This window comes from Heterocephalus glaber, unplaced genomic scaffold (genome assembly GCF_053883595.1).
Source record: "Heterocephalus glaber isolate CG9 unplaced genomic scaffold, H.glaber_assembly_v1.0 deba00000738, whole genome shotgun sequence".
Classification (NCBI taxonomy): domain Eukaryota; kingdom Metazoa; phylum Chordata; class Mammalia; order Rodentia; family Bathyergidae; genus Heterocephalus; species Heterocephalus glaber.
This window is the reverse complement of record NW_028258161.1, coordinates 945,589-972,937: the sequence shown is the minus strand read 5'-3', so window position 1 is coordinate 972,937 and position 27,349 is coordinate 945,589. Positions and strand designations below refer to the sequence as shown.

The window sequence follows — 27,349 nt, the reverse complement described above, 5'->3', positions numbered from 1 at the left end:
GGCTTTTTCTTAGGGAACAGTGCCTGGCCACTGAAGTATATTGGAATAGCAATCCAATATCTAGATTGACTGGAAAGTAAACTATGTCAGTTATTGGAACATTCTAGTTGGCTGAGACTTTCCATCTCTGAATATCACATGTGGGAGGACTATTTATAAACACTTAACACTAAATTACGTCTTCCTTTGATAATTTAAAAGGCACTCATACTATTTCAGGGTCATTATTATAACCTCCCTTCTCAATGTAGAGTTTCAGATGACATGGAGAAAAGCTCTTTGTAAGTGGAAAAGAATTATGGAAATGTAAAGGTTTGTTATTTTAGTTTTCAAATGGGGAGAAAGTGTACTGACCAGATTCATCAAGAAATGACATATCAAGAAAGCTTCTTTTTGGGGTAAGATTCTGATATTAACTTGTTTACATGTCATTTACCTCTTCCTTATAAAGGGAAAATAAAGGATATGTAAAAATCCCTGTTTCAGTTTTGATGATGTTTCAGATGAATGTGTTTTACTATAATTTGAGTACCTTAAAATATTGTTCAGTCATGAATTTTCCCAGCATGCTCCAATGATAAAAATGAGAATGATAATAATAGAGATGGATAACAACATGGGAAAGTGTATTTCCTACTCTACTGTGGATCCAGGGAGTGAAGAGTCTAGAGGTAGGCCCAGCATTGCTCCTAAGGAGCTCTTCACTTGGCCTTGGGTAAGAAAATTGTATTTTCTGAAACATGTTTTCTTCATAGGCAAAGAAAAGGTAGTGATTTCTCAGATTCCTTTAAGCTTTAAAATGTCTACCGTTTTATTATTTGGCTCACTTCTTGTGAAGGATTTGAAATTCTGTTCTGTTGTTTTCTGGAAAAATTTTTGAGCTAAAGAAATCTATTTTTCTCAGATAAAAAGATGTTCAGTGGGACTTTTCCCCGGTGTCCTGGGATGCTGGCCAAAGCTGAGAACAATGGGTGAGAAGTATCTCCTCACTGTAAAGAAAGGACTGAAAATATCCTGCTGAACACACTCGGAGTAAGAAGCACCTTCCCAGCAACCATTCACCCCAGCAAGGTCGAGCAGCCCAGACAGCCAGGCTTAGCCCAGAGAGGACCGTGATGGCACCAGTGACTCCAGAGTCTTCTCTCCTGCATTTATCCCACTCACCCTAGTTGAATCCAAGATATCCAGAAGAAAAAATGGAGGGGTGGCCAAGAGTGAAAGACTATTTGAGCCCCTTCCTCATTGGAGTTGTTTGATTCCTGGGTAAGGCATGAGTCAAAGAGGGAAAAGAAGTAAGAGATCATGTTTGAAATGGAAGTTTCACTGTTAGACTGGATTGGACCCTGGACCACCAAAAAAGAAATAATAATTAACTAAATGATCCTGTTTATAGTGGAAAGTGAAGAAACACTTCAGAATCTGCCTGAGATTCCATAACCATGTGGGAAAGTGGGGTATAATAGTGTGTTTCCTGAGTGGTGGACTCCACCGAAGTCAAAGTGAAAATAACTTCAGTCTACAGCTAAGTGTATGTTTAAGGACCAATTTTTGTTTTAATTGTTTGTGTGCTTTATAGCTGGGAAATCTGAGGCATAGACTATGATCCTTTATCCAAGGGCAGTATCTGCTCCATCTGTCACGTATTTTAACAATATGCAACTGGATTTTTCCCTAGACAATTTTTCTGTATTTTCTTTTCTATGATTGCCTTCAATTTACAACCAAGTTATTATTCTAAAATATTAATTCCATAGTAACAAAAACAATCAGCAAATCTCATTTCTTCATTAGATACACAGTTCTCCCTCCCAATATGTGCAGGTTCCGCATCTGAAGGTTCAACCAGTTATGGATTGAACTATTTGGAAAAAGATTCCATCTGTATTGAACACAGACAGTTTTCTTGCCCTTATTCCCTAAATAAAACAGTATTGCAGCTCTCTATGTAGCATTTACTTTCTGGTAGGCATTCTAAGTAATCTAGAGACGAGTAAAGTTGCACAGGAGGAAATGGGTAGACTGTATGCAAATACTATGCCATTTTATCTCAGGCACTTGAGAATCTGTGAATTTTGGTTCCTGTGGGGCATCCTGCTACCATTTCTCTGCACATATCACAGGACAACTATATATAGAGAGGTTGGTTTATGACAAGTTAGTGAGGAACACCTGTTTATGAAAAAGTAGTCATATTTTAACCATAGCATGGTTACATTCAGTGAATTCCTTCTCTGGGTATGTGAAAGATTTAACAAGAAATGAATATTATTTCTTCAGTTAAGCTTACATAAGCTGTATAGAAAGAAAGCCATACTTTTCAAAGAAATAACTATAAATACTTGGCTTGTGAAAAGTTATGGCCTGTGAAGACAGGCAGATCCAGATAAAATTGCTATGCATGTGACCTAGGGAAAATTATTTAGTCTCTCTGAAGTTCAGTTTTCTCATCTGTAAAATGGGACTCTTGGATCTTATTTTATCTAGTGCTATGCAAGGATTAAATGAAATCACACACATCACAGATTACCTTAAAGAATACAATCAATAAGTTTTTGTTCTCTGCCTTCCTCCTGCTCCTTGCTCCTAAACACAGGTTTGCCTAATTTTTATTTATTTTAGTTTAAAAATATATATGGAAACATGCAGTCCTATTTTACTTAACTGTTTTGTATGATTACAAATATAATTTGTAATCTTTGCCACAAGTTAAAAGGGAGCGTAATAAAATGTTTAATTACCTTACCTCCTATTCCAAATTCCTAAAATACCCAATATGAACAGTTCGGGTGACAGGGTTGGGGCATACTCCTTTACACTTTTTCTTCACTCATGTAAGCATCTTTTACACATTAGTCTGAAAATTTCTGTGGGTGTGGCAAATAGCTCAAGAAGAGTTTAATAATGCATTGTCAATTTAGCTTCCAAGGCAGGACTCTGGTCTTCTGAATAATTTCTTTCCCTCTGGGCATTTGCCTTTGTGAGTTGGATATGAGCTACTTGCTGGATTGGAAACAGTTTATGATGTCACTCTGCAGCCTCTTTCTGTTTAGGACAAGTCCAGTCTCTTGGTCCCTAGAAAGTCACCTGTCACATGTCAGAGACTGTCAGTCTTTCTTTCTCATCATGCCTTATTATTTAGAGTGTTGGCTGAGATCCCAACATCTTTATCTCTTAGGGGACTGGAAGCCTGGGCAGTTTCTCTTCCTTTCTCTCTCCTTCTTCCCTAAATCTCTCCACCTTTGAGGAAGATGTTGCTCAGTCAGTCTTAGAACTATCATTTCAGCAAAAGCATTTAGAAACCTGGATTCTAATACTGATGACATCAGTGTCACCAGAATCAATAGAAAAAAATTCTATACCTCACCTGATTCTGGGCCTAATTCAATGTGAGCTTAGCCATGGACGTTGGAGTGTTATGTTTACAGGTTCGTTAGAAACTATCATTCTCTTTGACTTTTTCCAAACATAATAAGGACTTGATGTCTGTGAAGCAATTTCTTCTTGATTTTACTCTTTTAAGATAACAAGAGCAGTTCTGCTATGCTTCCCTTGCACCAAGCATATATGAGGCAGGTTGTAAACACTCTCTTATCTAATCTTTACAACCTTTTTTTTTTGATGAGGAAAATCATGCTCAAGAATGTTAAGTCAATTTTGCAATATATCGCAATTGAGTTTGAACCTAGAACCATCTTCCTCTGAAGTATGTGTTCTGATCTAGTCACTGTGCTATATTGGCAGGAGACAAAAGTCTTGGGTAGAGTTAATGTAAGCAGAATAAGAGAGGCCTGGGCTTCCCATGCCCCGAGCACAGGGCTGTAATGAGAAGTTGGCTCTATATCCATAATGGGACAAAAGGGGTGCTGGGTAAGGACAGTAGCATGGTTGATAATTATCATATACTCTTGCTGGATAATCAACTTCCAAAGCAATAAAATATTTTATAAGATGAAACTGTGGCAATGTTATTTCCCTGATAATATTTTAAAGAAATTTCAGTATCTTTTGGGATTTGGGGATCAGAGAAATTCAGAAACTCAAAAGCAGAGGGCCAGGGATTTAGCTCAGTGGTTTCGCCACCTGCTGTGCAAGTGCAAGGACCGGAGTTCGATCCCCTGTACCAAAAAAAAAAAAAAAAAGAAACTCAAAAGTAGAAGAGACTTAGCAGGGCGTGGTGGTGTAGGCCTGTAATCTCAGCACTCTTGGAGGCTGAGGCAGGAGGATCACAAGTGCAAGCCCAGTCCAGGCAACATAGCAACTTAGGATGACCCTTCTTAAAATTAAAAAATGCAAGAAAAAGCTAAGGATGAGGCTCAGTGTGAAGATCTGGGAGTTGATCCTCAGTGCTCCCCTATCCCCCACAAAAGAGTGAAAGAATAGAACTCTTTTCTACTTGCCTAATTCTTAATTCTCTATTTTTCTCCCCTTGAAATGTGTCACAAATCATCTGTTTAGAGCTCACTAGTGATGGGAATCTCAATGGAACATGACAGAAACAAGGAACCAGACATGTAAGTAGACAATTACGTTAAAATTTGCATAATACTATAAAAGTGCTACATATAAGTTACTACGGAAATGGGGCCTGACTTGGAGGGAAATGGCATCAAAAAGGGCTTCCAAGGGAAAATGACATTACATTGGCTCTTGAAGTGAAAGAAGCAAGCCTGACAGATAAGAAGAGCAGAGGAGTGGATGGAGATCGTTCAGAAGCCAGAAAGCACCAAATCTTTGGCAAGCACACGGATCCTCTGACAGGTGTCTGCATGTGGCTGAGGGACACAGAAAGCAAGGCCAGGCTGAAGGCGTCTGTCCCATGCTGAAGAGTTGGAATTTTGTCCTGAAGATGAAAGGGTATCTTTGAGGAGTGCTATGGGATTGACAGGATCCAATCTGGACGTGGAAAGAGCTGGCATCTTCCAGGAAATCACAGGAGGTTGGTTCATGGCTTCACAGAGGGGAGCAGAGAGGGGGGATGCACAGGAGCAGCGTCTACTGGTGCTTCTTATGGTAATGTAGGTGTGGTTAAGAAAGAGACCCAAGATGGGGAAAAAGCCAATTGGAAACCTCAGCTGTAAAGTGATTCTTCTTGAATTGACCTTAAACAGTACATTCTTTTTTTATATTGGGGATTGAACCCAGGGCCTTTTCACTAAGCTACATTGCCAGACCTTTTAATTTTTTACTTTACTTTGAAACAGAGGAAGCTTAATAAGTCAATAAGATGTTGAGCCGGGGTTGAAACTGCTCCTGCCTCTTAGAAGGCTGGGATTACAGGCCTATGCCACCAGGTTCAGTTTGTACTGCTACCCTTTAACTTCCTCAAGTTTGCTCCTAGTCTGTCTTTCAACACAAACAGAGCAATTAAGATTATTTTGTAGATTACTAAATTGCAAATTAATACAGACTCATATTGATAAACTGCTTCATAAACCAGATATTCTATCTATCTATCTATCTATCTATCTATCTATCTATCTATCTATCTATATCTATCTATCTTCATGACTGTGCTTGCCTTTGAACTTCTAGAAAAACCCAGAGTTACAAAACTCCAAGTATTCTTTCCCATGACATAGTTAATAACTGAAGAATAGGGTGAACTTGTGGGATTTTCTAAGGGATAAGTAAATAAAAGTTCAGCAGGAACACATGCTGAGCAGAAGCAGACTTATTGTGAGAAAAGTAATCATGCCTTAACTTTCCCCTCCACCCATTGGCCTTTTCATTGCCATGTGATACATGTATTGCCATTTATTCCACCATAATGATGAGGAGGCTGACTGCAGCTCTCTTTTGGATACAATACTCCCTGCTTCACAAAAGCCCCTGGGATGAGAGAATCAAATATAGAATTTGCTGAAGGGCACAAATATCAGCAGTATTCGGCTATCCAAATCCAACCTAATGACATTCTGGGGAATCTGGGATGTCAAAGATGCTATTCACCCTCAGTGACAATTGTTCTTGCTTTCTTTTCCTACCTAGACTCTTTTTTTCCCAAAGGGAGGCTATCTTTTGACATAGTCAGTTACAAACCTTCACTGAAGGAAGAGGCATGAAAAATGAAGCAGTTTTGTGTTAATGTACAGCTTGAGGACGTGAGGCCAATTCCTGTCTCCACCAGCGAAGCAAGGAATCTGTGCAGATTTAACAGGCAGGCTTTCCTTCCTTCCTGGCAGGGCCTTACTCCTATGGCAAAGTTGCAATTATGTCTTATTTTATAGGGAGTTTCTGTAGGTATTTTTCATTCTTACTTTGGTTTTTAAATATATGAAGAAACATTGCAATTAAACACAATCCCATAAAGTTAAAAAAATTCTGTAAAACACCATCTGAAGATAAAGATTTAATGATAGAATGATGACATTTACATTGTGTTCTCCTTCCTCTTGAACTTCACTGAGTCACTGATACTCATTTTATTAAAAAATGAAATAATTAAAATGTGAGAAATCTCTCTGTAATGAACAAATGAACTCAACAAACTCAAATTACAACTTGTAAAACACATCCATGTAATAATCTTAATTCTGGGTTAAGATGCTAGCCCACAGGAAAACCAAATACATGACTTCCTAAAACAGGCAATTTTCGCCTGTCCTCAGACCTCTGCTTAAGGAAGTCTTGCTGTGGACTTTGGGTGAAGGAGAGTGAGCAGAAAATGGATTACAACATAGAGTGTCTGTGATTTAAGAGAAATAACTCTCCCCCTGTGATGGTTAAGCTTGACTGTCAACTTGATTGGCTTGGAAGGGGGCTAGGGAATTAGTAAAACGCACTTCTGGGTGTATCTGTGTGGGTCTAGGGGGCCTGACCTTGGGTACTATATCTGGGGTTCTTTCCTTGCTCTGCTTCCCAGTCACCATGAACAAGCAGCTTTGCTCCACTGTGATATTTCTGCCTTGGAACCAGCCAACCATGGACTGAATCCCCTGAAACTCTTAGCTTCACTGTGGTAGGGCACCTCCCAATGTATAAAGGCAGGAACTTTTACAAGGTAGCAATATCAGCCTTTGTGCCTGCAGGGGTAGTTCTTATGTAACTTGGTAACGTAAATCATACCCAACCAGACTAAAATGTTAGCGTATGCCCACATATGGGAAACAAAGACAGAAAAATTGTATAAAAATGTGCAACTATGCCATGTTTACCACTCAGCCTTTGGATATGAATCCACTGAGTCAGTGCCAGCATGAATAAAGCTGCTTCCTGGGAAAAAAGGCTTCCTGTTTCTCTACACGAAAATCCCACAGCAAAATTAAATCTCTCCTCCTTTTAGTTATAAGTGTGACTTATCATGTCCCAGTGATGAAAAAGCTAATACACTCTCATATCTTACTCTAATACCTTTTGAATGGCCAAGTTTTTATGGATTTACATATAAGCCCTGGTATCATAAGCTCTTAGCCCTTTATCTGTCATTCAGGTTCACTATGTTCTTGCTGAATTTTTAAAATACACCTATATTTTGCATATAATTTATTTTGTTTTGATAATGCTTTTTTCTTTTTTTTCTTTCTGTGTTGGTCAGCTTTCCATCACTATACAAATACCTGAGTTAATAAATTTATAGTGAAAAATGTTTATTTTGCATCATAATTCTAAAGCTTTCAGTAAATGATAGATCATTTCTTCTTCCCTCCCTCCCTCCCTCCTTCTACCTTTCTCTCTCTCTCCCTATCTCTCTCTCTCTTTCTCTCTCTCTCTCTCTTCCTCTCCACCTTTCTTGGTGAGGGGAGATAGGGAGCATTTAGTGTGATCAAATATATTCTTTCCTCCCATTGTCACTTAGAAAACTATTTACCCCAAATTTTTACTAAAACATTAGTTCATCTGAAATTCATCTTAAAATATACTTTTCCAACAAAGTAACTACCCAGCAGTGACTAAACCAGTCCTTATCTTTATCACAAAACATATTCTTATATGTATCAGTGTCCTTTTGAAATCTCTTTGTAGTTTTTTCAAGTGGTGAGGCAAGGCTGAGGTTTTTTAAATGAATATTTGTTAAATTTGTTAAATGTTAAAAGTGCCATTCGGATTGTGTAAGAAAATAAGATGCACACTGAAGCATTTAAGGGCTTCTTCAATGGATATTATTCTAGCAAAATTAAAGGATGGTATGAAGATAAACAAGTTTGGAGAAAAATTGGTGGCTTTTGAAGCTAAGTGATGATTAACTTTACTCCTCAGCATATTTGGGAATATTCACAATAAAAACTTATTAAGAAGAAAAGGTTACATTGATCCTGCATAAAAACCGTCACTAATCACTGCTCTCTGATTGATAACTGGAGATCTGTTCTTTGCTATCAATCTATATTTGGCCTCTCATGTGGATTTGTGCTTTTCTGCATCTTTCTCGGTACCCAGGGAGGTTCTAGATTCGTGTTTCTTGATTTGGCCCCTTGTCAAGCTGCTGGTGCTGTGCTTGGTTCCTTCAAGCTGGGAGCAGCTCGCATGCAGCTGGCTGCAGATCTGCAGGCCGTCTTCCTGAGAAAAAGAAGGGGAACTTCTGGAGGGCCCAGGCTGGCCCTTGCTCCTCAGTGGTTCTGCCCCTTGCTTCATGACCAGGTGGAAGCATAGAGGTGGCCTTTTCATTACATTTTTTCACTTATTGGGAGAAAGCAAGCAGCTAATTTTCAACTAATATCAACATGCTATCTTTTTAATATACATAGTTACCCTTCTGGTCTCTCTTTGAAATTTCTGAAAAGCGAAATTTCACTCTTACAAGCATTGTAGAATTTCCTAAAGAACTTACTAGGGCTAACTTTATCAGCTGTTGTCTTCATCCTTATTGCCTCCTCATCTCCTCAAATCCTATACGTAATGGATAAAACTCACAACCAACCTACTGTTAACAGTATAAACTGCAGGGCATCCATGATACTGAAGTTATGAATATGCAGATTATGAGGATCTAAATTTTTACTTACTAGGCCAGAAAATTCCACTAGAAATATTCCCTGATGAACAAGTTCTTCAAGTATTTTTTCTAGCCACCCAACTGTTTCGGCCTCATTATTTTTTCCTTTGGCACCTTCTTATTTGAATCACAAATTTAAAAAAAATCATTATAAAGTGATAAAAGTTAAATAGTAGTAGACTAGAGTCCTCCCATAATAATCCTGACATGATACTTTATTCCCAGGCCCTCTATGAACTGCTTTGCATACCTTTTCTTTTATTCCTCAAAATTTCCTACATGGCTGATATTACTACATCATCATTTTACAGATTTGGAAACTGAGACCCAGAGAGGTTAAGTAAAGTGCTCGGGGCCACGAGGCTAATAAATGTTAAGGCGGGGATTTAGACTCGGTCTATCTGAATGCAGAGCTCCGTTGTCGAACACCATCAAGTGCTGCCTCACAAATCCTCATTTATTCAGGACTTATATCAATATTAAACACTCTTCATCCCCAGCCAGACCTCTGCCTTGTTACTGGGTGAGTGGCCATGCTGTTTGTCACCACTGTGCAAAGAAACCTTTGTGACAGTTAGTGGTCTGTGTGCATGTAGGAGACTCAAAATAAAGGAAGATTGCCTATTTGCATAAACAGAAGCTGCTCAGATGTCAGCAAGCACAAGCTAGCAACAAATGTGATGACAAGACAGAGAGGATGAAGCATAGCCACTTGCCTCCTACCCACTCTTGTCCCGGCAGCCTCTGTCCCAGACCCTGGGACCTGCCTGGGAGCAAGTCCTGTTGGATAAGCCCCTCCCAGACAAATGTTGTCATTTGACTTCAGCACATTGCTGGGATCCAGATGTATTCCAGGTCCAAAATTGACACCCAGTCATGAGTGGAACTTGGTCTGACATGTACCTGGCTGTAATAGCCAAGTTCTCACCCCCACCCCTGCCTCTCTTGACCCCCGTAGCCTCAGATGTCAGAATGTGACATTCCAGGTGTCAGCTGTAACACCAAGTGCACAGAGCAGGAGAAAGATGGGCAATGACAGCAGAGGCTCTGGCCCCCAGCCCATGCCTGGTACCAGGACTGGCCTCCTGCCTGGGACTCACCAGCTGTGTGTCAGGGAGGTGGGACTACAAACTCTTATGAATGCTATGGAGTCCAGGATGTGGCCACCAGCACTTTCCTTTGCTTAAGCACTGTCCTGTCCTCTACACTCTGAGTCACTAATCAGCATTTTCCCTGGTTATACAAACCTCAGGGTGCAAGAGAATAAGATATGAGTCATTAAAGACAAGACAAATCCATTTTAGCTAGGACTGCCCTAGGGGAAAGTGGGAAGGGAATGTGTGTGAAAAGGAGCCAGAAACTAACAATTACTGAGCATTTAGTACATGCTAGCCCTGTATGAAGTGCTTTGTGTAAGTTGTAGTAGTTTCCTCTTATTTGGGAGGATAGATTTCTAACTCCCCAGTGAGTGACTGAAACTGCACATAGTACCAAATCCTGGATAAGTTATATTTTTCTTAAATATGCTTACCTATGATAATGTTTAATTTATGTTAGACAAGTAAGATATTAATAATAACTTACTGTAAATTTTTGGCACCTCAGCAAATACATTTCTTTCTTTATTATCTTTTCATTTAAAGAAGCACTTTATGGTTTTTTTGGGGGGGATATATACAAATTACCAGCATCACTAATCTTTCATTTTGGAACTATTATTAAGTAAAATAAAGGTTACTTGTCTGTAAGCACTGCAAATAGCATGAAAGTCAACCTAATAACTGAGACAGCTAAGCAGCTAATGAGCGGCTAAGTGGTACATACAAAATGGCCACCCTAGATCAAGGATGATTCAATCCTGAGCAGGGCAGAGCCAGACAGCACAAGCTTCCATCAAGCTACTCACAATGATGCACAATTTCAAACTGTTTAATTTTGTTTAACTTTGTAATTTTCCATGTAATATTTTCAAACTGTGGTTGAACACAGGTAACTGAAACCATGAACAACACAACCACAAAAGAGGGAGGACTAAGGTATATGATTTTATTGTCTCAACAACCTTGGAAAGCTCAGAAAGGAAACTGTCCATGATCATACACCTATAAAGTCATGGCTCTGGAATCTAGTATGGTACATTCTTAATATTGTGTAGATCTAGAATCTTCCTGAAAACTTTCACATTCTCAGATCCAGGGCTTTTGAAAGGTGACTGGATCATGTAGGTACTGCTTTCTCAGTTGATTCAGCCACTACTGAGTTCAGCAGCTGAGACACTGTTAGGAGGTGAGCTTGGTTAGAAGCCAGTCACTGGGGTGTAACCTGGGAGGGTGGATCTCACTCTCTACCTCCTCCCTTCTCTCTCTCCTTCACCAGTAGCTTTCCTCTGCCAGACTCTTCCACCTTGGCCTTCCTACCTTGGAGCCTGCCAACCCTGGATTGAAACCACGAGTCAAAATAAACCTCTCCTCCTTTAAATTGTGGGTACCCAGGATTGTGTCTCAGTGACAAGAAAATGACCAAGACAATTCCACAGCGTTTTCCTTTCTGTAATACTTCTCCACCTGGAGCAAAGAGAATACTGCCAGAAACAGCAGGCAAGTTTTCATGTGCGTTAATCTCTCCTGCTCTGTACCTGGAAAGGAATGATCAGATGGAGGGTCAATCCAACCCTATTTTCAAAGTCCATGGCCTCTCAAAACTGCTAAGAGGCTCCCCTCCCTCACACAAATCCTACAGCACTTGTGAGACAGTACAGGTTCCTATCTGAACCAGACAGGAGCTTTGAGCTCCACAAGGGTGGGGTCTTACCCCAGTCCAGAGGCCAGTGGGCAATGACTGCTGGACTTATTCTCCTGGTCATCTTTGCTGACACTGCTGCCAACAATATGAATATCCCCTTAAAGAACTGTGCTCCCAGACTTAGGATTTTTAATTTTAAAGAATATTTAGGAATATCACGTAGTTGTCAACGTTTCGTTTTACCAAACAAGTATGCAAAGCACCCTATTTATTATACCTATAATATCCTAAAGAAAGGAACTTTAAATACAAAAAATGTAGAAAGGCACTCACTCATTGTGAAAAACGGTTCCTCTCAAGAAAAATTTGTCATGGTTTTGTGGACATATGTATATATTTTATAGTTTGTCACAAATTAAATGAAAACATCATTACCTGCCTCTCTGAGTCCTTAGATTAACAGGAAGGGACCCCTGGTTAGGACGGAAAGACTTTAGACTGAGAGTCAATCCCTGACTCCACCACTATGGATCTACATTACCTTAGACAAATCACATCATCTCTGCGGTACTGTGTCCTGGTCAATTTCTGGTTGCTGGGACACAATACCTGACACCCTCACCTTAGAGGAGGGGAGGTTTGTTTTGGCACATGTGTTTTAGAGGTTTTAATCCACAGTCAGCCAGCTTCAGGGCTGAAGTGGCGTGGGGGAAGGGGCTGCCAGAGGAAAGCTGCTCATGACACGGCGGCTGGGAAGCAGAAAACAAAGAAGGGAGTGGGTTAGAGAGATACAGCCTTCCAGGTCATGTCCCCAGTGATCCACCTCTTCTGACCAGACCCTACTTCCTAACAACAGGTCAACTCTCATGCTCCCATAACCCAATCAGCTTCCAAACACATGAGGCTTTGGCAGCCATTTTAGATCTAAACCATACACTTAGCTCCCTCCCGCAGCATTAGTGCCCAGTTTAGAAGGCATTGCAAGGATCAAGTGAAACAATGAATAGGAAATATAGATGAGAAAACATCAATTTCTTCATCTTTTAAATAAGGAAATTTGCTTTGAGGTTCTCACCCTCTCAAGTTTCTATGACTTAAAATATATACATAAAAATAAATGAATAAACAGCCCAAACCTCCTGGCTGGGAAACAAAGTGTATGCCTCAGAAAGAAAAGGACTTTTGCTTTTGGAAAGGACCTGGGACAGATCAGATTTAGGGTAACCCTTGGAATTGTCCAGCTTCCCTTACCCGATGGCCTTTCCCTGGTCCTATCTGTACACAAATCAAAGCAGCAAATGCTTTTGTGTTGTGGTTTGGCAGAGATGGGGCCTCAGAGACAGGCACGGGACCTTCCCCTCAGGAAGCTGAGATTGAGGTCAGGAAACAAAAAGGACGTGGAAAGACAAATAATGCAAGATTTCAACCCAGACCACACAACTGGCTTTGAGCTCACTGTGTCAGGACAGGGTGTTCCTATTCTACTTCTGCTACTCTGTTATGGACTTTGATATGTTCAAGGGTGTTGAATCTCAGGAGAATGCAGGGAAGAAAGTGAGCACAGGTATGTAGTGTGTGCAGTACCCATGAACATGTGTGTGCATTAGGGAGCAGGGTGATGTTTTTGTTTCCCCTCTACCATGGTTCCACTTCTGACTCCCAGGGTCTCTTCCACTTGAGATCCACCAGGAGTGCCAGTCCCATAATCCTTGAGTTTGTTACCAGGAAAGTCATTCTTCACTTACTCTCCCTAACCTGCAAAGTGGTTTGCACATTAGAGGAATGAGGTTGGAGAGAGATTAGGCAGGAGAGACATTTTGCAAAGCACAAAGAATGATTTGAAAGCGATACAACTCAGTGCATCAAGCACCAGGATGGACACAGGTGTATCTATGACACCTGCTTGCCTAACTCTTGGACTGGATTCTATCTCTAGAACCCACTGCTGTCAAAAAACCTGGCTCAGGCCCCGCCCACGCCACGGTGAGGTCGGGGTGGGGGGGCGTCTTGCAGCACAACCCCCATCCGACGCTGTCTAAGCTGGACCGGCTAGGTGAGAGGAGCAGCTTGAAGCTAGGCGGCCCTCCCGGGCCCCGCCCATGCCACTGTGAGGTCTGCTTAGCCCCTTGGCCGCCTTTCAAATCTTAATCCCCCCCCCCCGCCCCGCCCCCCACCGTGCGCCTCTGGCCTTCTGGCTTTCCTGCTACCTGGTCCCACACTACAGAGGCACAGGAGATTATAAAGACCCTTGTCCTGAGCGTCACAAGATAGAGCAGAAGTTAGTAACAGAAAGAGGGCTTCTCAGGCTCCTCGATGAAAACTGAAGCTCAGCGGAAAAGTAAAGAGAATCTCTACAATAAAGGCACATCAGACCACTGTACTTGGTCTGCTGCTGGCTTATTGAGACTCATTGACTAGTATATGCACATGGATTCCTAGGTTGCCTACTGTGACAGCAGAGACATACCCTGAAGGGGGCCCATAATTTCTAGTGCTATTTGGAAAAAGAAAAAAAAATTTTTTTTTTCTCCTATTTTCAATTCTTAATTTTTACTTTCTCTCTACTTTTCAGTTTTACTTTTCTTTCTTTTATCTTTTTTTCCCACTCTCTCACTCATTCTCTTGCTGTCCCACATTGCTCCTCATCTCCCCATTTGTTCCTTTCTGCACTGAATTCCGATTTCTCCCTTACTGTTTTTTTCTTCTCTTTTTCCTTCTCTTGATTATCATTAGGTTTAAAGGAAAGTAAATTTGGTATCTAGCTTCCTGTTGCTGTTAGGTGATTCTATTCACATCTTTGTTCTTTCATTCTGCCATTTTCTCTTGCCTTTAACAACTTCTTAGAGTTTGTGTGATCTTTCTGTGTCCTCACCACTAATCTTACCTGTTCTTTCTACCTGTCCCTCCCTCCCCAACTCCTTTTAACTCCCCACCCTGAAGGGGAAAGATGCTATATTGAAGAGCTTATTCATTATAAAGTTATGTTAGGTTGGTCCTCTGTTTTAATTTAACTCACATAGTTAAAATTGATAGATTAATAACTACCACAAATAGTCATTTTCTAAGCTGTGCTTGATGCTATGGTATTGCTGACTATGTCTTTTGGGCTAACATGTTGTGATTGATCTAATTAGTTTTCCTTCCTGGTATAAGGAAAATAAAATAGCCAAGCATAAAGTATATCCAGAGGACACCTCTGAAAAGCAATCATTCCACAAGGGTTCTAAACACAAACAATAAAGATACCTACATTAAGCAATTTTGAAATATCAACCCAGGAATTAAACCAAGGACAATACCAAAAACAAAAATGAGAAGACATTTAAGCGAGGCATAAATGCAGGCTTCCATGCCACACAAAGGAAATTCTGGGGGAAATGAGGTGGAAAAGTCTGACAAGCAACCACTTGGACACCCTAAACCGATAGCACAGGAAGTAACAAAGCAGATGCATGAGGCTCTAGAAAAATTCAAAGCAGAAATAATCTCCCAGATAAATAGAGACATGGTAAGCAGAATGAAAGACATGATTAGAAGCTCTAGAGCAGAAACAGCTAAGAAAATAGATGAGATCAGAAACATGCTGGAAGCCATGAATGCCCAGCATAAGAAAGAAATGGAAAACATGAAACAGATTCAAACATATATTCAAGAGATTAAAAACTCCATTGAAAGCATGCAGAGCAGACTAAGAGAATCTGAAGAGAGAATATCAGATATAGAAGACAGGATTGCAGTTAAGGACCATGAAAACAGATTTCTTAAAGATAGTAAGGGACCATGAGAAATCAATCCAACAGCTGCTGGATGATGCAAAGAAGAACATAAGACTCATAGGAGTCCACGAAAAAACAGAAGAAAGTACAATTGACATAAAAAACTGTTCACAGAAGTAATAGTAGAAAACTTCCCAGACAGAGGTAGAGAATTGGATGTACAGATAAGTGAGGCATATAGAACTCCAACCAGCCATGACCAAAAAAAATCTACACCTAGACATATAATAGTCAAGATCCCAGAAACCCAACAGAAGAACAAAATTCTACAGGCAGTTAGAGAAAAGAAACAAATCACCTACAAAGGAAAGCCCATCAGAATCATGGCAGATTTCTCAACACAAACCCTTAAATCAAGGAAAGCCTGGAATGAAGTATTTCAAGCCCTAAAAGAAAATAACTTCCGATCTAGACTGTTGTATCCGGCAAAATTATCTTTCAAAATTGATGGAGAAATTAGATACTTTCATGACAAAGAACACCTGAGAAACTTCATAAGCACCAAACCAGCACTCCAAACAATTTTAAGCAATATCCTAGAAAAAGACAATGAAGGTCACAACTCCATGAGGCCCAGCAGAGAGAAGGCACCATGTAAGGTAAGACACTAAAGTGAAAGGGGGGAAAATAAGAAATAGAAGAGCCAACAACAGTAAAACATCATGACAAAGATGAGTCAATATCTCTCAATTATAACTATCAATGTCAATGGCCTCAATTCACCAATCAAAATAAATAGACTGAGAGAATGGATTAAGAAGCAAAACTCAGCAATATTCTGTATACAAGAAACCCACCTAACTCAAAAGGAAATCCATAGACTTAAAGTAAAAGGATGGAAAATAGTTCTCCATGCGACAGGAACCCAGAAAAAAGCAGGTGTAGCAATCTTATTTGCAAACAAAGTAGATTTCAAACCAAAACTAATTAAGAGAGACAAAGATGGTCACTACATCTTTGTGAAAGGAAGAATCCAAGAGGAAGAGATGACAATCCTAAATATACATGCACCAAATACAAATGCCCCCAACTATACAAAACAAATATTAATGGACATGAAAAACCAAATAAGCAACAATACAATTGTAGTGGGGGGCCTCAACACCCCTCTATCACAAATAGACAGATCAACTAGAAAAACATTAACAATGAAATTCTAGAACTGAACCAAGCTATTGAACAAATGGACTTAATAGATGTTTACAGAGTGTTCCACCCCACAAAATCAGAATACACATTCTTTTCAGCTGCACATGGGTCATTCTCCAAAATAGATCACATGCTAGCTCATAGGACATATCTAAGTAAATGTAAAAGAATCGAAGTTATCCACTGTATATTATCAGACCATAGTGAAATACAATTGGAGATCAATAACATAAGAAACTGCAAAACTCCCACAAACACATGGAAATTGAACACCCTCCTGAACAACCAATGGGCGACAGAGGAAATTAAAGAAGAAATTAGACAGTTTCTCTAAGTAAATGATAATGCCAGTACAACATACAGGAATCTGTGGGACACAATGAAAGCAGTTCTACATGGGAAATTCATAGCAGTGAATGCCCATATTAGGACAGCAGAGAGAACTCAGTTAAATAACCTGATGCAGAACCTCAAGCTCCTAGAAAAAGAAGAGCATGACAAACCCAAAGCTCGTACAAGAAAGAAAATTATAAAGATCCAAGCAGAAATCAATGCAATGGAGACTAAGAGAATGATACAAAAAAATCAATGATTCAAAGAGTTGGTTTTTTGAAAGAATAAATAAAATTGATAAACCTTTAGCCCACCTTATCAAAAAAAGGAAGACAAGGCTCAAATCTATGCAATTAAGAATGAAAAAGGTGAAGCCACAACAAATCCAGCAGAAATTCAGAGAATCATCAATACCTACTTTGAGAACCTGTACTCTAATAAAATGGAAAACACAGAAGAAATGGACAGACTCCTAGATACATACGAATTGCCAAAATTAAATGAAGAAGATATAGATATTCTAAACACCCCAATAACAATGAGTGAAATTGAAAATGTAATAAAATACTTACCAACAAAGAAAAGCCCAGGTCCTGATGGCTTCACTGCCGAATTCTACAAGACATTTAAAGAAGAACTATCCCCATTACTCTTTAAACTCATCAAGGAAATTGAAAGGGAAACAAGGCTTCCAAATTCATTCCCGGAACCAAGTGTTACTTTGATCCCCAAAACCAGGGAAAGACCCAACCCAAAAAGAGAACAATCTCCCTAATGAACATAGATGCAAAAATCCTCAACAAGATACTGGCAAACAGAATACAGAGGGTCATCAAGAAGATCATACACCCTGACCAAGTTGGATTTATCCCAGGGATGCAAGGATGGTTCAACATCCGTAAATCAATAAATGTAATACACTATATTAACAGAGTCAAGGACAAAAACCACATGATCATCTCAATAGATGCAGATAGAGCATTTGACAAAATCCCACCCCCATTCATGATAAAAATGCTACAGAAAATTGGAATAGAAGGTCTTTATCTCAACCTGATTAAGGCTATCTATGAAAAACCAACAGCCAACATCATACTAAATGGTCAAAACCTTAAAACTTTCATGCTAAAATCAGGAACAAGACAAGGATGCCCACTATCACCACTCCTGTTCAATATAGTTCTGGAAACATTAGCCACAGCAATTAGAAAAGAGAAAGAAATAAAAGGAATAAAGATAGGAAAGGAAGAAGTGAAACTGTCATTATTTGCTGATGATATGAAACTTTAAATAGAAGATCCAAAAAACTCAGTCAAAAGTCTGCTAGACCTAATTGACAGATTCAGCAGAGTGGCTAGATACAAGGTCAACACTCAAAAAACAATAGCCTTCTTATACACAAATAGCAGACCCATTGAGAGAGAAATTCGGGAAATAATTCCTTTTACAATAGTATCTAAAAAAATGAAATATCTAGGAATCAACCTAACAAAGGAAGCAAAAGACCTCTACACTGAAAACTACAGCTCTCTGAAAAAGGAGGTCGAAGAGGATATAAGAAAATGGAAAGATATCCCTTGTTCCTGGGTAGAAAGGACCAATATAGTGAAAATGGCCATACTTCCAAAACTACTATATAGATTCAATGCAATGCCGATTGCAATTCCAACAATATACTTCACAGAACTAGAGAAAACAATTCAAAAATTCATTTGGAAGCAGAAGAAACCTAGAATAGCAAAAGTAATTCTAGGAAACAGAGACATGGCTGGGGGTATCACAATCCCCAACTTGAAACTATACTACAAAGCTACTGTGATAAAACAGCATGGTACTGGCAAAGAAACAGACCCAAAGATCAGTGGAATAGATTAGAAGATGCAGAAACAACTCCAGACATACTCAGCCACCTCATCTTTCACAAAGGAGCCAACCACCCTCATTGGAGGAAAGACAACCTGTTTAATAAACGGTGTTGGAAAAACTGGATTTCAACCTGCCAAAGATTAAAATTAGACCCATACCTATCACCGTGCACTAAACTAAGATCGAAGTGGATTAAAGATCTAAATATTAAGACAGAAACACTAAACTTGCTGGAAGGTAAGTTAGGTAGAACTCTTGATGACATTGGCATAGGCAAAGACTTTATGAACAAATCTTCAGTAGCATGGGAGCTAGCAAAAAGAATCAACAACTGGGATCTCATCATATTAAAAAGCTTCTGCACTGCAAGAGAAACTACCAACAGAGCTAAAAGACAACCTACAATGTGGGAAGAAATATTTACCAGCTGTACCTCAGACAAAGGTCTACTATTGGGAATATACAAAGAATTGAAAAAAATCAGACCCCTCAAATTCAAAGACCCAATTCAAAAATGGGCATCCAAAATGAACAGACATTTCTCAGACAAAGAAGTAAAAACAACAATTAAATATATGAAAAAATGTTCAACATCACTGGTCATTCGAGAGATGCAGATGAAAACAACACTGAGATTCCACCTCACCCCACAAAGATTGGCTGCTATCAAGAAATCAACAAATAACAAATGCTAGTGGGGGTGTGGAGAGAAAGGAACCCTTCTCCATTTTTGGTGGGAGTGCAGACTGGTGCAACCACTGTGGAAATCAGTATGGAGATTCCTCAAAGAACTAGGACTACAGGTCCCATTTGACACAGCTATTCCCCTACTGGGAATCTTCCCCAAAGAATTAAAAGAATCATACCACAGCTATATATGTGCACCTATGTTTATAGCAGCACAGATTGTAATAGCTAAAGCTTGGAAATAGTCCAAGTGCCCATCAACTGGAAACTGGATAAAGATGTGGTTTTTCTGTAAAATGGAGTACTACTCAGCGATAAAGAATGAGAAACTAGAGACATTTATAGCTAAATGGATGCATATTGAGGCCATACTCTTAAGTGAACTAAATAGGACACACATGTGTAAATACCGTATAGTTTCTCTAGTGTGAGAAATTGAAAGTGTAAATAAGGATGAAAACGATTAAAATGAATAATTGATAATTTGAAATAAGAAAAGGTACAAGGGTTAGGGGATGGGGGAGGGGAAGGGGAAAGGGAAGAAGGGAATGGAAAAATTATGAGAAAGAAAAAAAAAGTGGACTCAAGCTCTGTGTAAATAGGGAAGTGTGGAGTGGGTGAAGGGAGCACAGGTAATGGGAGAAAAAATAAAAACTAAGATACATCATGTACTGGTACAAACACCCAATGATAAATGTAAATGTATTTTATACCTAAAATGTACCAATAAATATATATATAAATTTTTTAAAAACCTGGCTCAAACCCAACCTCATCTATGAAACATATATTTATGGATTGTCCTGTGGAGCCCAAGAGGCTCTGGAAGGCTGAAAACCATATAAGGAAGGTTGTGTGTGTGTGTGTGTGTGTGTGTGTGTCTGTGTGCGTGCATCTTTATATTATCCATCAGGGAAGAGTGAGAACAATCTGGATGCAACCTGCTAAAGGACCCCAAGCATCAATATTTTATCAGATAATGTCTAAAAGTCATACTTCCAAAGCCAAAGTACAGCTGAAGGTCAGCTGCCCAGGGAGATTGGCCTTAGCAGTTCTCACTAGGAATGAAAGACTCAGCTGAGCACACCTCACAGTGTCTCCACCAGCCTACCTTAAACCCACTAACCATCTTGAGGATGCTGCCCTAGCACCATAGACCCCAGTGCTTGAATCAAGTGTGCAGCAGCTCAGGGATGTACAGAAGCTGGAAGTGGGCACAGGTGGTGGTTTGAAGCAGATAGCGGACCCAGAGAATGTTTTTAGCTGCCAGTATCAGGCTTCCCATCTCTTCCTTTAAGGTAAAGTTTGAGGCACATCCTCATGGGTCAGGAGACAGGTTTCTGAGCTCTTGCCTTATTTTTTTCCTTTTTTATTATTTGCACTTGTGAAACAGAGCTTTCAAACAAAACCCTGAAAGTTTTATTATGTTTTTCTGAACAGCAGAGATAATTTTGGTAAGTGCTATCACAATTAAAATGGCATCCAAAGAAACATCTGTATAGCCATAGAATAAAATAATAAAAAAGATGAACTTGTTCAAGTGTCATGCAAACCATCCATCCTCTCCCTTATCTTTTGCCCCTACCTCTTTCCCCCAGGAAGACTGACTTTTAAAATACTGTAGGTCTCCACAGGAAATCTGCTGAAGGTGCAAGAGTGAAGTTTAATAGGCTCTGCTCTGTGCTTGATCGCCTTACTGCCAGTGGGGACACCTACTGCTAGAATGACAGGTCTGGTAAAAAGAGAAAGGAACAATGAGCAGGCCAGGCATCCCAGGACAGGCCACACTTCAGTGAGAAATCTTCCACCACAGAAGGGAGGGCTCTGCCAAGACCTGCCAGGCCTGGCTCGCAGCAGAAAACCTCACCTGGTTGCATGTTGGTTGTATAGGGAGTAGGTATTAGGTTTCCCATAAGCCCTAAACTCAGAAAAAAAGTGTCCCATCCATCTGGGACTAATTTCTTAGGCATTGCCTAGAACACTAGGCATTAAAGTTCTCCAGAGAAATAGAAACAACAGGATAGAAATACAGATGTATATTTATTTATTTATTATAAGAAATTGGCTCACATACTTATGGTAGCTGAGAGTCCTTCCGGAAACTAAAAAAATCAGAGAGGTAGTTCCACTTCAAATCCCATGGCCTGAGAACTAGAGAGTACAGATTTCAGTCTAAGTCTACACCAGTCTGAGGGCAGGAAAAGATCAAAGTCTCAGCTCCAGCAGTCAGGCAGAGGGAGCAAATGCTCCCCTGCTCTGTCTTCTGTGCCATCCAGGCCTCCAATGGATTGGACAAGGACCATCCACATTAGGGAGGGCCATCTGCCTGCCTCAGTCTACTCATTCAAATGGTAACCACGTCTATGGACATCAGAGTCTAGAAAGGGATCCGAGAATGGGATAAAGGGGGCAGAAAAGTGGGGACATGATCAAAGCATTATATATACACCCACATGAAAACCACAGTGAAGCACATTAATTTGTATAATTAATATATGTTAATAATTATAATAATAAATGAGAAAATAAAGAGATCTCTTTGAAATGTTAATTCCACAAGCACTGTGCAAAATAATAATTAATCAAATATCTGGGCACCCTGTGGCCCAATCAAGTTGCCACATAAAATTAACTCACAAGCACCCACCTGTGAGGGAGCCCAGAAAGAGACTGGGAAACAGTGCCAGGTGACTGGAGTCTCTACGTGCGAAGTCCAGGTATGCTTTGGTACCACTTCCTCTGTGCAGTGCTGTTCTATCCTTCTTCACTCCCAAGATGCATGTGATTCCCTGGGTGCTCCTTGGAGGCTCCTGCCAACTTTTGACAGGAAGAGGACACACACAGCAACTGTGTCTGAGAAGGGCATAGTGACCAGAATCACCTGGATGCCAAATGTCTTCTCTCCTGCCCCTCTCTCCTTTCTTTCCTTCCTATCCCCTTGTCATAAAAAGCCCAAAGTGCTTTGCCATATCTCCCATAGAAACCATTCCTTTGTGAACTAGACTTCCAGTCTGAGAAGGACTAGAGTTGTGTGAACAGGATGTACTAATCCCAGAGGAGGATAATCAGGAGTTATGAAAGTGGAGTCACTTTGACTTGTATACTTTGGTCCCAAATTCATGTATTCAACCTATCAGGGACACAACACTATATAATGGTCATTGATGAAGAATATGCACTATGGTTTGAGAGATGGTGACCTCTTGTTTTACAATATTATAGTATTTCTAGGTGATGATGCCTTTAAAAACCCCATTCTGTCTCTATGAGGTATCTGGATAGTGTTGAATGTGTTGTGGGAAGTGTACTCCATGGTAATTTGCTTGCTACCTCTCTCTCTTTTTTTTTACAAGTATGCTCCTCGGTCCAATGTGATATTGTGTAGTAACTCATTATGTGCTTTAGAAGCCCTCAGATTGGTACTAACCTCTCAAAGGCAGAAAAGGCAAACCCAAATGTGTAATATCTGTCGATCCCATTCAAGACGAATTTTTGTTCCTTTGATGGCAGAAGAAATCCCATGTGGTCAGGTTTCCACATGTTGTTGATGTTTCTCCTTGAGAGATGGTGCCATATGGGAAGCATATGAGAGAGTATCAATTTGGCCTATGTTGGTAGCATAGACCTTGGATAGTGGAAGGTAATAGGTTAGCATTGGTAAGTGGGAGTCTATGCTACTGAGTCTATTACCCATCACCATAGCCATTGCACTTCTGTGTCCAATGTGCCAGCAATGGGGTGGCTAATGAAAAAATGGGTTGGCCAATGGAAAAGTAGGCCATTCTGTCTGATCGTTTAGTGCCTCATGCAGCTGACTATACTCTCCAGGGTATTTGTACCTAGTCCTGTGTATAACATTCCCATCTTATGTATAACCAATGGCTTCACTATGTCTTGAAATTTGGTGGGTCTGATTGAGTTCAATTTATGTTAAAATGTCTGGCCACATGGTCTTCTGACATCCCATAATCAGGTAAACCTGTTTTTCTAAGTACCCGTAGCCTAAGCTCTTTTCAAACGATATGTACTTTTCTGATATAGAAAGCATGATTTTACTTCAAAATTTTATGGGTTTATATTGTGATACGTTCATTGTGGTTTCCTATAGCTCCATAGAGCATCTCCTCCCACCACGGATGTCTATAGTATCACAGCAGCTGCTGGATCATGTGGTCCAGTTTCCAGATCTGTTTGCACTGCCACAGAAACTTCTATAGGACACTTTCCAATGCCAGACTCAATTCAGAGACAGATATTTACCATGTAAATGGTCAGAGAAGTATATCCAAGTATGAAATCTGCTACTCCCAGGATACAAAGTGGATTATCAAGTATTGTGATCCCCTCTTAGTGGTAGACGGTATAAATTAAAATAATGTGTCATTATCTTTGGAAGGACAATTCTAACCCTTCCCACACCACTAAACTTGTAAAACAATTATTGGATATGGCAAGATTCTCAGTGTGTATAGGTTTCATCTCCGACTCTGTAAAGCACATGCATCTTATACAGGACCTCCAGCATGTTTGGTGCTCCCTGTTACTTCTTAACATGGACTCATTGATATCATGAATAAATATGACATTGTTTGGAATGAGCAAACAGTCTACGTCCCTTCAGTTCCAAAATAGATGGCAGGAGGACATAGCCCTGGGGCAAAATAGCAAATATACATTTTTTCCACTTCATATGAACAGAGACTGCTTCTCGTCCTCCTTAGTAGGAACATAAAATAACATATTTGATATATGAACAGCTGCACAACATATACCAGAGGCCAAGTTAATATGCCCTGGCAAACATTCCACATTTGGCACAGAAGCTGCATTTAAGATTGTTGGGATGAGACAATACTACTCATGTGTTTTGCTTTCTCTGTAATACTCTGTCATCCTTTAGGATCCCTCTAGTCTTTGGAGGGTTCAAACTGATGAGATGAATAGAGATGCCATCCTTACATCCACTAGGTTTTTAAGTATTTCATTAATCTTTTCCTTTCACTTTAGAATGCAATATTGCTTTTGATTTACTATTTTGGTACAGAGATGAAAGTTGGAGAAAGAGAAATTTCAGAAGTTTACATTTGGTCTTCTTCATTTTAGTAGCTCTTACCTCGCAATCCAAAAAAATCTGTGAGGTTTTTGTCAACTACCAAGCATGTGCATTTCAATTTTCATTCAAAGGCTGAGGAAATTACCAGCTGTGTGTCTATGGACCCAGAGGACACATTTGAGCAGTTGTACCTAATGAATGCACAAGGCCACATACACTAGCGAATAGACCATGATGACAGTCTTGGTGCCAGATAACAATGTCAAATTGGGAAATATTTCTAACCAGTCCTCAAAATATGTGTGTCATCTACTTCCCTCAGTATATGGTTACCTGAGTAAATGGCCAAGAAACTTTAGGAGAAACAATAGGACAAAAATTACCACATATTCGTTCTATAACAGTGGAAGTGTCTTTCCATTCGGAAATCCTCCCTTTCCTACTGTCACTGGGTTCTGAGTCTGAAAACTGACTAGTATCTGGAAGCTGGGTAGTATATCTTGACTTTAATGTGGGGTAGCTATCTCTGCCTCTTTATCTTTCTTTGATTTCTTTGATTATATATTGGATTAAATAAAACTCTTCTTCCCATCCATTTATCTTATTCCCAGGGATACCATGTTTTTCTAATCATTTCCACATATCTCTGCTAGTGTGAACCCCTCTGGCTGCCCTCCAACCTTGTCACCCGGGACAACCCTTATATGGAGGGTGTGTGAGATGTAGTTATCTAGCTTCTAGGAGGCCTCCAGGTATGACCAGATCACTAGCTCCTGAGATAGTTTATTCCATCATTAAAGTATCCAATTTACAGAAATCCTTTCTTATGTTCCAGAAATAAGATTTCTGGAATTTACATCCATGTGGCTCACTTTTAGATATTTTCAGATAGCCACCATGCAGTACTTATCTCTTCATTTCCTCAGTGACTACTTTTCTTGCTTCCAGATGAATTTCAACAGAGATAGGCCTCTCCATTCGCTAAGGGGGTCAAAATTCTAATTTCAGGTTATATGAAAGGGAAAGAGAACACATGTGCTCCATTGAGGTGAGACAAAGACATAATAAAATAACAACTAAAAACAGACAAGTGGTTCTGACGCCTGCCTCGCGAGTGCAAGGTCTCGAGTTCGATCCCTGGTACCAAAAAAAAAAAAAAAAAAAAAAAGACAGATAACATATAAGAGGTGCTTAATATGTGCCAGGCCCTGTACAAAAAGTATAGTGACGTTATTCTCATAATCAGCATTCATTTATGCAAGAAATATTTATTAAGCACCTAAATCATTCTAGAAACTGGGGATACAGCAGTAAAGAATACAAAAAAACCCCTGCCCTTAGAGAGCTTACATTCTAGAGGTGGGAAACAGGCAATAAATAAGATAATTGAGTCCACTGGATAACATGTTAGGTGTTGAGTGTTAAGGAAAATAATATAATGCAGAAGAAAAACAGGAAATGGCAAGTGGTTACCAAGTTTAGATATTGTGTTCGAGGGAAAGTCTCACTAAGGGTAAGTAGAGTTTTACCTGAAGGAGGTAAAAGGGTGACCCCTGTGGATATCTGGGAAGAGTGTCCCACGGAGAATGAGCAGTAAGGGCAATGACCCTGAGGTAGGTATTATTATCTCCATTGTACAAGTGGTTGGATGACTTTGCCCAACAGCCTACTGCTTGAGGGTGGAGCCAGGATTCAAACTTGGGTCTGCTTGGTGTCAGACCTACTTTACCATACACTTGCCCAGTGTTGGAGTGTGAGTGACACTGGGCAACTCAGAAATGCTCTCTGTTGCAGATGGTGACACAGAAGCCTGGAACACGGAAGCAACTCATTGAGATGAACACATGTGGGTAACAGCTGAACTGAGACTAGCATGCTGCTACTTCTATGCTACCATCATGGCTTCCAGAACCCAGACATTTATCCTCTGGCTAGAAATATTTCCCAAATCAAATGAGAAACTTAAAGAAACTTTATCAATGTATTTTTCTCATAGGCATTTTAGAGTCTTGTCTTGACCTAAATGACGTCTCTGAGCACTGACTTTTCTTATTGCCAGGTGAGGATTAGTAACGAGGCATAGCCTATGGAATTGGATACATCTAAACTGGAAAATAGGGTCTATGCTTTTCTAGCTATGTGACCTTGGGCAAGTTATTAAGCATCTCTGACTCCCAGTGTCACCATCCATAGAAGGAAGCTAGGATGCCTCTCAGAGATGTTGAAGGGATTAGATAAAATAACACATGGACCGCACCTCACACAGTGACTAACGTATTAGAGATGTTCTGAATGGGTTCATTGTCCTCTTCTCTGTGTAGTTGTCTTTTCACATGCACAACTCTTAATTTCTTAGTTTTTTATAATTATTGAGAGTTGAGAGATTATTTTATATATCTAACTACTTGACACATTTTATATTATATGGTGGTAAATGCACAGTAAATGCTTATAAGTGATTATTTGACTGCTGGATTAGTGAGGAGGAGAAAGACGAGTGACTATCTCTTTGGGATTCTATTGATGCAGCAACAATCACGTAATTGCAATATTCGCCAGCTCACCATAGTTGTTTCGGCTGATATGACAGGCTAGCAAGTATTTTCTTATTTCTTCAAAAGTCACTATGTATCATTCGGGAAGAGAGGCCACTTGTCAGGTAGAGGGAGACATTTCTTCAGTCAAGAGAAGAGGAGTAGCTGTTACCTCCTGGACAACCCAATGATCAGAAGGTTCTTGTGATTTCCTGGTAAGAAGGCAAAAATTCCAGTTGAGCTCACAACTTTAACACCCTCTATCCACAAATCTTTC

General features: G+C 39.8%; 1 protein-coding gene and 1 long non-coding RNA gene across 3 annotated transcripts in view; one reads left to right on the top strand and one right to left on the bottom strand.

Annotated features, from left to right (window-relative positions):
- LOC147829113 (uncharacterized) lies at positions 1 to 26,495 on the top strand. Its single transcript, XR_015449468.1, has 4 exons — positions 1 to 398; positions 905 to 1,528; positions 4,456 to 4,511; positions 26,333 to 26,495. It is a non-coding gene; the product is annotated as an uncharacterized LOC147829113 (long non-coding RNA).
- Positions 25,787 to 27,349, bottom strand: part of Pbx1 (PBX homeobox 1) — a 307,106-nt gene continuing 305,543 nt past the window's right edge. For both annotated transcript variants that reach the window (XM_021244717.2, XM_021244719.2), the window contains one exon: positions 25,787 to 27,284. In XM_021244717.2, the coding sequence (XP_021100376.1) occupies positions 27,264 to 27,284 (21 nt within the window). In that variant the 3' untranslated portion in view covers positions 25,787 to 27,263. The remainder of the gene's footprint in view (positions 27,285 to 27,349) is intronic.